We start from the raw sequence: 14,405 nt of genomic DNA on the forward strand, positions 1-14,405 counted from the left end.
AGAATGTAACTAAAATTGAGTACAACCACATTAAAAGAAAAATAAACAGTTGTTGCCAGGTTACTGAGTAGGGCTAATCAGCAAAGCATTGAAACACTTTCTTAAAGAAAAAAGCCCTAAGAACACAACAACCCCCTTCAAAACATACTTCCAGCTACACCCCAAACCCACCCACACACCCAGTTAGCCTATTTTCTGAATTGGGGCTTGGAGTACATTACATTAGTGCAAGTGGCTAAGGTATCAGGTAGGAATCTGGGCAACAAAGAATGCATCAGCTTTGTAATTTCATTAGACTGTACCCTGTTGTCACTGTACCATAATATTCAGTGTACCTGTAATCTAAAATTTTGTTACATTTTGCAGGAGAACAGGAGGAAATACTGGGAAAAGAATCAATTGATTGCTATTGAATTATCTGATCTGGTAATCTACTGCAAACCAACAAGCAAAACCAAGGACAATTTAGGTATTTCCTTTAACATTACATCTGAATTTTACCCTTTCAACTATCTTTACAGATGTTAGTTGGTATTTTAGAATATAAATTTAGATTTAGAATAGAGATTTAGATAGAATATAGAATGTAGATTTAGAATATAGATTATATCTATCCTTTCTCTACTGGAAAACAAAGTTCTGCCTCGCCCATGTAGTTTTCAGTGGCGCTTTGAAATTGTGCACTAGGAAGTTGATGCTATTCAACTGTCACAAAGAAACTGTCACAAATTTCTAACTAGTACTAGAGACACCCTCTCGTAGGTGTCTTTCATGGCGAAGCTCACTACTTACGTGTCAACTATTCCTTTTTTGAGATGAGGAACTCTGGCTGAAGACTTGTGATTTGTTTGTAAAGCCCTTCAAAATGGATGTGCTGTGCATCATGTAATTTTACTGTAGAACCTGTTTGCCATTTGTGTAAGCTGTTGGAATGGTATATAATTTCATAACAGAAATGAGAACTGGGGTCTGTGTAAGTGCGATGTGGAATCTGATGCTGAAATATGTACTATTTTTCCCAGTTTTTTGCACTGCTGTCTGAGAAACCAGTAATATGCCCTTTTTCTTTATGTTTCTTTGCAAACGTTTTTAATAAGCTGTCAGTGTGGTTAAGACATTGTAATTATAGTCATTGTTTAAGGCATTGGCTAACCCTGGCTCACCCTTTCTTCTCCCCATTTAAACCCAGGAAATGATGTCTCATTTAAATATGTGTTATAGTGGTCAGAAGTACATTATTAGCAATGATAAGATGAGAACATGACTATAGACTTTTATTTGCCCTGCTGCAAAGTGTGTGGCAAGCAGGTAATTTTAACTTTCAGACTTGATGCTCAACCAATTTGCCATGTCTGCATGAAAACTGTGCCAATTATTGCATTAAAGGACAAAACAAAACAAAGTGAAACAAAGTGTTAGTAGAAATGCAGTGTAAGTGTCAACTTGTCTCTTCCTATAGTAACCTCTCTTTTTCTTCCCTATCCTATGTAGAAAATCCTGATTTCAAAGAAATCCGTTCTTTTGTGGAAACCAAGGCAGAGAGCATTGTTAAGCAAAAGCCAGCTGAGTTGTTGAAATACAACCTGAAAGGACTGACACGTGTCTATCCTAAAGGACAGAGGGTTGACTCATCCAACTATGACCCATTTCGCCTCTGGCTTTGTGGCTCCCAGATGGTGGCTCTTAACTTCCAAACTCCAGGTAATACTCTTGTTAAAAAAGGATCTAAAATCCACCTTCTGCTTCACCATAAACAAGCCACTTTTGGCCCTCTGCCATTCTAGTCACTGTGGCTGTCCTATTTATTTCTGCTCCGCGGCAAGAAGTGATGTGCAAGAACTATGTTTGGTTTTGAACACGTGGATCACCTGATAGAGCTGGTCCCCCAAAAGTCAGCCTCCAAAAGCACTGTCTCTGAGTTTAACTAGCCCCAGACACTAGAAGATTTATTTCACCTTGATTCTTATGGTAAGCAGGCAGAAACATTTCTGCAGTATGCTTCAGAAATGTGAATGATCAGTTGTGCAGCCATAGGGAAGGCTGCACTCCACTTTCTGGTAAGGGCCAGCTAGCTTGTGACACATTCATAGGAAACTAATTGTGAATAGAGATGGGTTTATTGGGATTAAAATTAGTGAGAAATGGCCTGTGAGGTTGTTACTGAAGGGAATTAAGTCTTCAAACTCACCTTTCCAGGTCTTGCTGGTAAAGTGACTGGAAAGAATTGCAGAGAGGAGCCATTAGTCTGGTACTTCTTTAGATTTATTCAAATAGGGATCATCTTCTGTTACGACTGTTTTAACTCTCTCCTTAGATAAATACATGCAATTGAACCATGCCTTGTTTTCACTTAATGGACGCACTGGCTATGTTCTGCAGCCAGAAAGCATGCGAAATGAAGAATATGACCCAATGCCAAATGACTCCAAGAGGAAATTGCAGATGATTATGACAGTGAGGGTAAATCTCTTTTGTAAATTACATTTTTTACAAGTCATAAATATCTATAAAACTAAAACTAAAGCTATTATGTTTCAAAGCAAGATCTGACAGATTGTCAAAATACTGTTTTTAAATGTCAGTGTGTTTGAGAATAAAAACTTAATTCCACTGGTTTCTGAAAAGAAATCTGTATCTTTATCATGCTAATGAAGCACATGCTATAGGAGTGAAAACACAATCCTGGGATAATTTTATATAATTGCTAATAAAAATTCCAAATGAACTAACTTGCATTTCCAGTCTAATGACTTCTCAATAGTAGGCTCCTACTGGAGATTGGTCATCAGCAGACTGACTAGTTCAGAGATTTCCAGTGTGGAAGATAGATATTTGTGATGAAATACTGAAACTAAGCAGAAAAAATAATAAGCTGACCACCCCCCTCATCATATGGGGTACTCTGTGACTTGATCAAAATGTCATTCTCATTTTTCATGGAGAGATGGGTTTATAATTTGAAAATTTTGCCATGTTGACTTCTTGTACTGAACAGGAATTCAGCTTGTTTCTCGGTTGCTATACAGTAGGAGATGTCCCTTAAAAATATGTTTTCTGAGAAGAAACACATTAACTACTTTTTATTACAGTCTAGAGAAGAGGTAAACAGGGGCTGTGAATGTAAAGCAGGAATGTCTTAAAATAGATATGTAATAAAGACAGAAGAAAGATAACAAATCTTTTATTACTGGCCTGGTCTGGAACCACAAACTGTGTGTAATGAATGTCAGCTACAGTATCTTGCAGTGAAAATCACTGTGTTACTCAAATGGACAATATTATTAACGGTGGCACAGATAGTAAGTTTAAAACATACAAACCTATTCAAGAAAGGGAGTGTGTATTCTTGCATGTTCTTCTGGATCCACCCCCCTAGTTCTGTAGGCTACCTTCTGTACAGAAATAATGCTGCCAAGTTTCCTTTGGAGGTGGTTATAACTCACAGTTGCTTTTGCAGGTTTTAGGTGCTCGTCATCTCCCTAAACCTGGGAGAAGCATCGCTTGTCCCTTCGTAGAGGTAGAGATTTGTGGGGCTGAATATGATAACAACAAATTCAAGACAACAGTCGTGAGTGAGTATCTGTGGTCTTCCGTGTTGTAGGGATATGGTTATACTTCAGGTGTGCTTAAATAAAGTGAGTAGAGGATAACCATGAATTTATGATGCCTGTAACTGGCCTGCAACCTATACAGGGAGGACTAAGTTAACTATAGCTCTGCTTATTCTCTTGCTTGCCTCAGGGCCAGATAATTTGAGAAACTTCCATGTATGTAAAATTCAGGAAAATAAACTACTGCAGTTTGTAACAAACACCACCCCACTCCCCCCCCCAGTCATAATTTTGTTATGGTTTTGCCTATGCACAAGTTTGTTTATTTGCATACTTTTAAAAATTGCTGTCTTGAAAGTGCCTTCAGTAGTGGTAGTCAGTTCTCAAAAGTCTGGCCCAAATGGGGATTTACTACTGTGAGATCCAGACTGTGTTTACTTAAACTCAAGTTCTAAGACTGGCATCCCCTTGGAGACAGCTTGGGTATAGAGGGCTGTGAAGTAGTATAGCTTGCAACCCAGTTGAAGTTTTTTGATCAGAGCTTGCTCTTGGTGAATTCTGGGTAAGGGATTTGTGTTTGCGTGTACATGAGCTTCATCTAAGTGCACTGAAATGGGCCAATATCTCAGCCACTTAATATTTCACCATTTAGTATTCCTAGATACAGCAGTGTTTTTTCTAGTAGACAAGGTTATAATTATCCAGACCACTGATACCACTGGAAAAGAAACAAGGAATCAGGAGAATGTGCATTGTGGCTTCTCAGTACTTCAGGAGAAAAGGATTATGATTTTAACTTTTTTGGGAAGTGACCAAGACTTTAGAGAGCAAACCTGGCTGTGTTTCACATACCAAATTACTCTGTGTTCTATAAATGACTAGAAGACTTGGGCCATTGTACATTAGCCTTCCCAGTGCTTTTCATGTTTCTACTCTGACATGGAGCATGAGGCTCATTAATATAAGCAATGAATTAGCTTGCTTTTTTTTTTTTTTTTTTTTACAGATGTGTCCAATTACATGTCTAATTACAAATAATAGTTTTAATAATAGCTTTTCTTCATGTATTTCCATCCCTGCCAAGTTTCCTCCTATCTTCCCACCCAAATAAACAAATACAAACCTTCTGAAGCAAGGTTACAACAGGAGACAGATGGTAAATAGGATGTTTGGGTCTTTGTATCCCCAGAAAATGTCATGGGATACATACTCATATGCGAATGAAGTGAAATTATTGCTTCATACTGCAACTGTTTCCTTTCGTTACAGATGACAATGGCCTTAATCCAGTTTGGGCGCCCTGTCCAGAGCAAGTGAAATTCGAGATTTATGATCCAAATCTAGCGTTTCTGCGCTTTGTTGTGTATGAGGAGGATATGTTCAGTGATCCCAATTTCTTGGCACATGCCACTTTTCCCATCAAAGGAATCAAGTCGGGTAAGATCAGTGGGTATAATAAGGGGCTAAGTCAAAAAGATGCTGCTCAGCATTGAGGTATTGTGACTTTGATCTCAGTAGCAGCTACAACATGTCAAAGGACAAATGCTCTTTTGATCTGAATTCCTTGAATCAATGTTTATTAGGATACTGGGTGTGTAGTGTATAAGTATTTAAAATGATCCTCTCGCCCTACTGAAATTCCTTCTTTTTAAAGGTAGGAAAGCATTATGTAGAATAATAGGCACTGTCTTTACCACATACTCCAATTCAGCAACAGGGTTATGTGCTCTGAGTAAAATCTGGGATGATTTTTTTTTCTTCTTTGGTGTCTGTGCATTTATTTTGTTAATAATCCTAGATATGGACGTATGTACAGTAAGTTTTCTGCTCTCCTCTTCTTCTGCCTTCAGCTTTCAAAAGCATATGAAATCACATTTCTCAATTCTGCCACTCTTGCCTTTTGCTTCCCTGTAGTTGTTGTAGTGAAGCCTGCTCTCAGCAGCAAAGCATTTGAGCCATGAAGATTCTGTTAGTCCTCAGCACTGTATGCACCATTCTTGTGACTGCAGATAAGCCTCTGCCTTGTCTCTAAGTGTCCTTTGCATATGTTTCCCCCATGCAGGTTTTAGATCAGTTCCTCTCAAGAACGGCTATAGTGAAGATATAGAGCTGGCCTCACTTCTGGTTCACTGTGAAATGCAACAAGTTCTGGTGAGAACTACTGGGGGATTTTTTATGCACTTAGAGAATATGTTATCAGTGCTTTGTGGAAACCAGGAAATTAGGACTTAGTTTTCATGCTGTGTCTGATGTGCTGTCATCAGGCATTTCTTCTGCAGGTACTGGGAAAGACCAGTAACACAAAGTGAGTTACTCTCCCCCTGGGTGGACAGATTAGGTAGTTGTTACAAGAAATAATGCACTAACAAAGCCTCATTACCTCAACTAGTTTTTGCTGTAATAGCATGGTCATTGTCTTCCTTTGTTAGCTGACTGATGCCATGCAAAGCTAGCTAAATTCAGCTTTGACTTTGTAGAGTAATCTTTTTTTAAAGGTCCTGCATGAAAAGAAATCACTTTAGAAGGGAAGATAGTAATTTCTTTCAGTACTTCATTACAGTAATCAGTGCATCAGGTGGAAGACACATTCTGCTTCCTACAGAAGTGCTAATCTGCTTCTTTTAAGTCTTTCTAAAATAACTAATTGAAGTACCAGTATTTTTAAACATACATGGGAGGAAATAATGATGCATCCTTGCTCATGAAGCTAGGCACTAAAGTGGCCGGTCTGTGAACAGCATTTGTTGGTGTTCCAAAGGTGCTGGCTGTATATGCTGATTTGAAGCAGGATTATTCTCAGACTCTCTGTATCTCCATAATTTATGTAATTTAAATAAACACTGGTGTTGAGGCCACGTGATGAAAGTGGGAAATGGGTATGTCAGGATGCTTTCCACTACCCTTCAGATTCAGAGAGAGGAAAAAAAAAGTCCAACTTCTTATTTGTGGTCTTTTACAATCATTCAAGCTTACACTGTAGTTCACACCAGTGTATGTTATTTTTCCTGATTGAAACACCCAACTTCTGCTAACTGTAAGTCATTATGTCTCAGGAGGGGTTTGTGCCTGCAGTTGCATACAATGAAATGGAAATTACTGAATTCAGTCATATTCTTCTTCACAAAGGAGTGGTAGCTTTTTAAAACATCCTTTGTCAAGGGTTTTACAAAGCCACCTAACAAGGCATGATGTAAAATGACTGTGTATAATGACAGTGTTTGGCAGCTGTGGTAGGTTCATTCTGTTGGCTAGCGTAGAGTCATGAGAGCAAGAGAGGGCTAGAAGGTGAGACCACATGTGTGTGTGTATAAACTGATGTCCTTTGAAGATAAAGTTTAAAATGCTTGTGTTTCATGGACGCAAGTCTGATAGAGGAGGCCTGAGGAAGGGCTATTTTCTGGCTTGCTGCCTTTGAGAAAACTGGCAGCGCTTGCCACTGCCTAATATGTTGAGCATGGACATCACTTGTAGGTATATTGTGAATTCCTTCTGCCGTGGTTTCTCTTCAGAAATTCAGATCATTACTTGCCTGGGGCAGGAGTAGCTCTTAAAGTGATGTTCATAGCAGCAGTATGTCTCCCAATCTGTCAGCACCGAGTCCTTTGACAGTAGTACATTTCGCACTCTTGAAGCCCCTTCTGCTTGTTAAGCCAAATGAAGATACAACACGGCTCTGTATTTTTACAGTGTCTGATGTCTCCGGGTGCCAATGCAGAGGCAGAGGAACTTTCAAAAATTCCCCTTTTGTTTGGCAGTCTGCAGCAGATCAAGCCTTGCTGTAGTTAATCAACCTCTAGAACTTCTGCCAGCTCATTCAAGGAGCATCAGAGAAGATCAAGACTGTCTCCATCTGTTCTTTTGCCCCTTTTTTTTTTTTTAATGATGACCCTCCATAAAATGATAGAATTTCATAACAGGCCTGTTTATATACAGAGCCCATCTGCATACTCTTGGAGATGAAATACAGAATTATGAAGGGGAATTACAGATGGCTGTGGAATTTCTCAGGAATAGAAAAGTAAGAATATTGTAGCTGTAAGCATGCACATTTGTGAATTACCACGTGGAGCCTCATGAAGTTTCTGTTGAAGTTAACGGGTTTTCTTGATACTGTAGAAATTGTACTATACCGAGGTGGTCGTTCCATTTAGAAGCAGTCTTATTTGCTTGAAAATGTATTTACTTGCTTCAGAAAGTATGTGTCTCTCTTCAGCATTTTCTGATTACGATCAGCCTTGATGGTGTATATGATTTTTAACATAAAGATTTAAACGGGCATTCTTCAATGGTCTTTTAAAGCCTTGCATTGTGGACATGTTTATTTACAGGAACAAATAGTATGGTATACATCTTGATGATTACACCTGCAAATTGGTAATTGTCAATCTGCTTTTCCCTTTGCAATTTGGGAATTCAAAGTTTCCTTCCCCTTCTAAAAAAAAAAACACTTTAAAAATCTTAATTAGTAGCATAGCACTAAGGCTGTTTCAGTTGCTTCAATCCACACCTGGGTGAGAGTGTGTTTTGGGATGACAGAAAGGATCTTGTTGCCCTAACTGAAACCCGTTGGGTATGTTTCTAATGTATCAGGTTTCCTAGATCTGGACTGAGTGCAGAAAGAGGCATTCTTATTAGTATGCTGCCCCTGAAAATGTTTGGATTTATTACATTTATTGATTGCATGTCATTTCCTGTAGGATGAGTATCTTGTTTTGCTGCTGATGTGAAAATTAAGACTTCAGTTCTGCCAGTACTATTCCCCGCTAGTAACTCTATAAAGGAGACACGTTTTGCATTCGAAGTGTTGAAGTATTAAAATAATTTGAAGTCACAGATGGAATCATAATGGTTATATTTTATGCTTGTGGAATATTTTGAGACCCTCTACTGTGGGCCGCGTACAACAACAGAAACTCAGATTGCTGCACATGATTCTTCAAATACTTTGTTCCTCTGCAATTATTGAATTGCCATAGCTACATAGAAACACAGCATCTGTCCTTCTTTCTTGATCATCCAAGTACTGGCTGCTATTAGGGGTCCTGTTTACTAGTCTGGATTTCAATAGGAAAGATTGTAGTATGTTGCGTAATACACAAATATGACGGAAGGGTCAAAAATTAAATCTTTAAGAAAAAGTACTCTCAAAACTGTTATAATCCTATACCCCATCATGACACACCCTTTACTGTCTTTTCCTCAGTGAACTGACATGCTTTTTTAGGCAAAAATATACCAATGGAGTGTTTAGGTATACACATTTCATGACTTGTGATGAAATGTCCCTGATGCCCCCATTAAAGGGTGATGTTGGTCATACTGTGGGGCTGAGGCAGTTTTTTGATGTCTTCTTAGTTTGTTTCTGCAAACATTCCGGAAACATAGAATCATAGAATAGTTAGGGTTGGAAAGGACCTTAAGATAAAACTTTCTTAAATAGTTTTAAATAGTACTTCAAACTACTTTTATAAAACATTCTATAGAGCTGATGGAGTATGTTTAAGAAAACAAAATAATCCCCCAAACTACGTCGATTCCTTGTCATTTTGGGTATGTGTCTTACAAGTTACGTTGATTTCCAATATTCTTTTGAAGGAAAGTGAAGAAGAGCTTTACTCCTCATGTCGGCAACTTCGGAAGCGCCAGGAGGAGCTTAATAACCAGCTGTTCCTTTATGATGCCCATATGAATTTAAGGAATCCTAACAGAGATGCTATACTGAAAGAATTCAGTGTGAATGAGCACAAACTACAGATATATCAAGACACATGCAACCGCAGGTGGGTGGATAATCATTCTCGTTTCCAAGGCAGCTCTATCTAGACATGATTTATGGTAGGGAAATCTCAGATTTATCAAAGTGAGCACTGAAAGAGTGGTGAGGGTAGAATGAGCAGATCTGAAGCAAGGAAGGGCTGCAGTGAAGCAAGGCCGGGCTGCACGCCGCTAGAGGCCAGCAGATGCTGTGAAATGTCTGCTCAGTGAAATAGCGGTTTCTGTGGTCACAGTGAAATATGTAACCCTCTGAGTTTGTATTCCTCTCCTCTCCAGCTTTCCAGTATTTGCAGCCAAATAAATTAACTGCCTTTCTCCTTCTACACTATTAAAGTTATGTCCCTGGAAATGTTGTTAGGATATTAGGTATGTGTGAACAGACGATGCTTCCAGATACACAAACCATAAATAAGATAAAAATGGTATTGAGCTGTAACAGCATAAAATTGCTAGTTAAGTGTCAGACTATTATCCAGAGCTTAGGGGAAAGATCTTTCTCCTTTGCTGCCACCTTTGGTTGCTGTGTGAGACGGGCAGAGGCTTCATGTACCAGGAGGAAGTCTTGAGTAGGTCTCAAGATAGGGTGGGAGGAAGACTTTTCTTTAAATATTTTTGCCCTTTTTTATGTGTGCTGAACAGTACATGAATCACTGGATTACTCCCATTTACTGAGGGGAAAAAATTGCAGTGCTTGTTGCTCATACAGTACTTGCCATTCGAATCTAAGGAAATTGATCTTGGTAGACTGTTTTCTTCTGAGCAATTCCTGGTAGACTTGACTTTTTCCTTTTCTTTTCCCTTAAGATTAAAGGAGAAGAAAGTCAGCAACAGCAAGTTCTACTCTTAAAGCAGTCATTCCTTGATGAGTGCTTTCTGGTGCAATTCAGGAAGAGATTTAACTTATCCTGGTCATCCTACTTAATGACAGTCTCATCAGACTGAATGATTGGAAGAAGAAGAAGAGGCAGGAAGTTGGGTTTCCTTAATAATTTCTTGTTACAAGAAGAACTCTTTTAATTCCTAATATTCTGTACAAAGCAAACCCTCTGTGCAGACCAGACCTTCTGTGTGTTCAAGATTTTTAAAACTCGAGGGCATGTAGTTGGATAGACCTTGCTTCTCATTATCAATACCTGAAGTACAAGTATAAATCATCCACTCTATTTGTATACGCAGGCTATAGATAAGACGTTCATAACAATTTGCATGCATGGAATCACACCACTTCAGCAGCCTGGCTCCTTAAGATTAACTGGTAGTCAGTTTTTAATTTATTAAATGCTGTAAAAGCACTTCTGCACCAGCAACATCATGTCATGTATGTTGCAGTGCCCAAGGCAGCAGACAGTACTTCTGATACTGTATAAAATATTTTGGGCAGCTGATAGCTCATACTGTATTGTGTCTTGTTAGAAGTTTTCTGTTATATTTCTGAGAACTAGATGATATGTAAATTTTATTGAAATGAAATGTCCTCTAACTGTAGTTGTGTTTTTCCTGTTGAACTCTCTGTGAAGGTTTAAGAAGGCAATGATGTGTGAACCTGTGTTCACAGCCTTAAGGCACTGGAGGGAAAAGTTTTATAGTATACAGTAGGAAATATCACCTTGTTTGTGGAAAGGAAAAGTATTTCAAATTCTGTAAAGCATCTACTTTGCAATAGTATCATTTTGCAAATCCTTTCAGCTGCTAATGTGCTTAGAAATGAATTTTTTAATGAACTGTCAATTTTTAATCTTGCAATCCTACTTAGGTGATAATGTCAAATGATAACTTCTGTAAATGTAGATAATTTTCCCAAAATGTATCTAATCCAAGAATGATAGTATGCACAAATATAGAGGTACATCATTCTTGCAACTTTAATCAAATGAAGAACATGGAGCTACAGATGAGAAAACATGTTAGATTAGCTAAGTGTGTTTTCCTGCCAAAGCTGAACTAAATTCCTTCAATGACATTTAACAGCATTTATCATAATCTGTGTATGTGTTGGTTCTTTGTGCTAGCTGTATGTTATTACTATCAAATTCCAGCTTGCTTTGGGTGGAGTTTTGCTATCTATATGTTTGACTTTAACTTTCAAATGTGAGCAGAGGAGTAAAGTTTTTTCTAAGTGACTTCCTGAGGCTGTATCTCTGATCACAGAAAACTTGCATGGATTTGGGATTCATGGCCTGATGGAGCTGCCTCAGCAATTTTCAGTTTCTCTTGCTCCCCATGCTGAAACGACTTCTGTTGTTCCAAGAGGCACTTAACTGATGCCATTGTGCATTCGCAGATGATGGTTTGAGGAACCCCCTAGAGGTTTTAGTTACTCTGTAAAGACAGTCTTGTCTCGAAGATGAAAGTGCCGTAATAGTGTATCCCACAGTGGGGAGGCTTCTGTAATTTTTTTTTTTTTATTATTAAGAAAATAATTACCAATTACCCAACTGAGCAAAGTTAAAGGCATTCTCTGCTTTTCTTCCTCCTGCCTGAAATCTCTTCCTTGCTCCACTGTGATTAACCTGTTTGAGGATTAGATGGGTGCAGCCCCCCCCTTAAACAAATTAAAACCCACATCAACTGTGGTTTTAGGAGGAGAAGCTGTAACCTAGACTGCTGAATAAAGCTGGGCTTATCTGCAGGATCCAGGTGTAATATGGGGATCTAGTTGCTGTTCCTTGAGGTGGGGATACCTTTCACATGTGTGCATTTTGTAGCATGTTCCAGGATGTGGTTAGTTTGCTGTGTGATCAGTCCCTGTAATATTTCATACAACATCCTCCACTATTCTTATTTAATGTTGTGAGAACACTGCACTGTCAATATTGATCAGACACATTGGCCCAAAGCCTTGTCTGGAAGGTCCTGAGGTTGTTGCTACAGGTGGGACAGGATTTATAGGCAGCTGAGTCCCAACTAGGTTTGGACTGATCACAGAAGATAGGGCATTACAAGATGCTCAAGCTCAGGGAGATCAAACCCTAGAGCTCGAGGCTGTTGCTGTGTGGGATTTTTCTTTCCTTTTGTGGGGATTTTTTGTTAAGCTCAGTTCCAGGGCAGACATAACCAAACTGTCCATTTGTCCTGACTTCTTTTGTTGGTATGTATATTCCTGACACAGGACAGCCACTGTGTGATGAACACAGGAGTTCCTTGTGCTGCTGCTCTGCAAATACTTAAAAATTAGCACGTTTTGTAGTCCTTTGAAAAGTCCTGTGTATGTTCTTCACACGTATGTGATGTCAAAAGAGGCACTCCCTCTGTATTTATGGAAATGCATTTTATGTTACAGTAAGGCTTTCCCCCCAGAGTATGTTACACTGTTTTCAGAAGGAAAATTCTGCATTGACTATTTTGTTGACTTGCAAGTGATGTGTAATAACTCTTCTCTTGTTCCTTGCACTCTGTGTTCTAACTCCAAAACCTCACCCCGCAATTCTTTGTCAGGACAGACTCTCTAGCAACTCCTTCACAGCTGCAACTGTTTTAATATGGAAGAAGGTCTGAATGTGTGTGCTAATTTTATAGTCTAGGAGGAAAAACATTTATAAATTTTTGAAGTATCTGTTAAATTGTTTTATTCTTACAGGGATAGCTTTAAATCCTTAAAATAACTTATTTTAATAAATAGTTTTTTAATACTCTTTGTGGATGATGCCAGGTGCTTCTTTGTTTAAGCTTTGCTCATTTAATTTCTTGATTTTTGCCAGTCATTCAAGGCAGGATGAGTTCTTACTGAAAAGTGATCTGCTGGTGTGTTCTCTTAGAGGTTGGAGGAAGGACATTTGGGTGTTTTTAAGATGAACTGACTTATTGATTGTTTCCATAGACATGGTTGCTGTTGCACTTCATCTGGCTGCAAACAAGCAGGGCAGAAGGAAAAGGTCGAAGATCATGTTTAACTTGCAACTCCAAACCGACCTTTTTCAGTGATAGGTAGATAGAAACTTCAGCCCTGGTGAGCATCAGATTTGTATCAATTCCAACAATAAAGTCTGAACAAGGCAAAGATTAAGTTTGTAGTAATTTGGAAGAACATTAATCTTGATGTCCACCATAAAATGTCAGCACACTTTCTGCCCTGATGTTACATGGGCAGAAGTGCTGCTGGGTGAATGCACGTGGTTTTTATATTGTGAATTTTTTTTCATTGTTTGCAGTATTGGGGAAAAAACTTATCTTAGTCTTTTGATAAAGATTATATGCATTCTGAACAGGAATCAGTATGAGGTATCTGCAGCCAAAGTCATCCAGGAGGTCACCTTTGAATTTGTGAGTAATGGTATGAAGTCCACAAAATTGCTTCATTCAAGTGTTTTGTTTCGTATATTCTCTCCTTTTTCCATGCCAATGCATCTACCTTCTAGGTGGTGAGATAGCATTAGGTATGTACCAGTGGTTGTCTTTGAATTTTTCCGACTGGTTGTGAAGATCCACATGCTGCATGTAAGCTGAAGTACTGCTGTTGAATTCTGCTGTGGTCGTGTGCTGGCATTTCCAACTGCACTCTTCGTTCCAGACTGAAATTCCATTTATTGTCATTAGAAATAGTAGTGTAATATAGTGAAAATGAACCTTCAGAATCAGTTGGGAGCCAACTTTATCTTCTTATCCATAACAGCATTTACACACATGCGCAGCTATTAATTTTAATGGAAGTTGAAGAGCAGTTTCATTCATTGCTAGTCTACATTCTTAGCTGTTACTCCAGCAAAACAGGGAATTGTGAGTTGACTAAAAGAAAACAGAAGTAGTTCCCTTAACATTTGTGTACTCCTGAATTGCAATTTAATCCCCAGATCTTTTATGATATGTGTAAATTATCAGTACTCAGGACACTTTTCGCTGAAGATCACATAAAACAGCCACTATATTGTTGAAGGTATGTGAAAATTAATAAATAGGAACGAAGGAAAATTTTGTTTGGGTCAATTAGGAGAAGGCACTATAAAATCTGGTCTACTTTAAGGATGATTGACATTTAAACTTCTAAAATAAATATATTTAACTGTACACTAGAAGTATCAGTTCATGTATGTCTGCCGAAGTTTTACCTTAACACGCTGTATGTGAGGTTCAGCAACTGACACA

At 38.5% G+C, this 14,405-nt stretch overlaps 1 protein-coding gene across 1 annotated transcript in view; it reads left to right on the forward strand.

The window, feature by feature from the left end:
• The window catches only part of PLCG2 (phospholipase C, gamma 2 (phosphatidylinositol-specific)), a 54,190-nt gene extending 44,017 nt beyond the window's left edge, over window positions 1-10,173 (forward strand). Inside the window, exons 25-32 of the mRNA XM_010010827.1 lie at window positions 367-469; window positions 1,492-1,701; window positions 2,315-2,460; window positions 3,458-3,572; window positions 4,821-4,988; window positions 5,614-5,702; window positions 9,147-9,331; window positions 10,131-10,173. Of these exons, the coding sequence (XP_010009129.1) occupies window positions 367-469; window positions 1,492-1,701; window positions 2,315-2,460; window positions 3,458-3,572; window positions 4,821-4,988; window positions 5,614-5,702; window positions 9,147-9,331; window positions 10,131-10,173 (1,059 nt within the window). The remainder of the gene's footprint in view (window positions 1-366; window positions 470-1,491; window positions 1,702-2,314; window positions 2,461-3,457; window positions 3,573-4,820; window positions 4,989-5,613; window positions 5,703-9,146; window positions 9,332-10,130) is intronic.
• The last annotated feature ends 4,232 nt before the right edge of the window (window positions 10,174-14,405 follow it).

This window comes from Nestor notabilis, unplaced genomic scaffold (genome assembly GCF_000696875.1).
Source record: "Nestor notabilis isolate BGI_N333 unplaced genomic scaffold, ASM69687v1 scaffold16243, whole genome shotgun sequence".
In the NCBI taxonomy this organism is placed as follows: Eukaryota; Metazoa; Chordata; class Aves; order Psittaciformes; family Psittacidae; genus Nestor; species Nestor notabilis.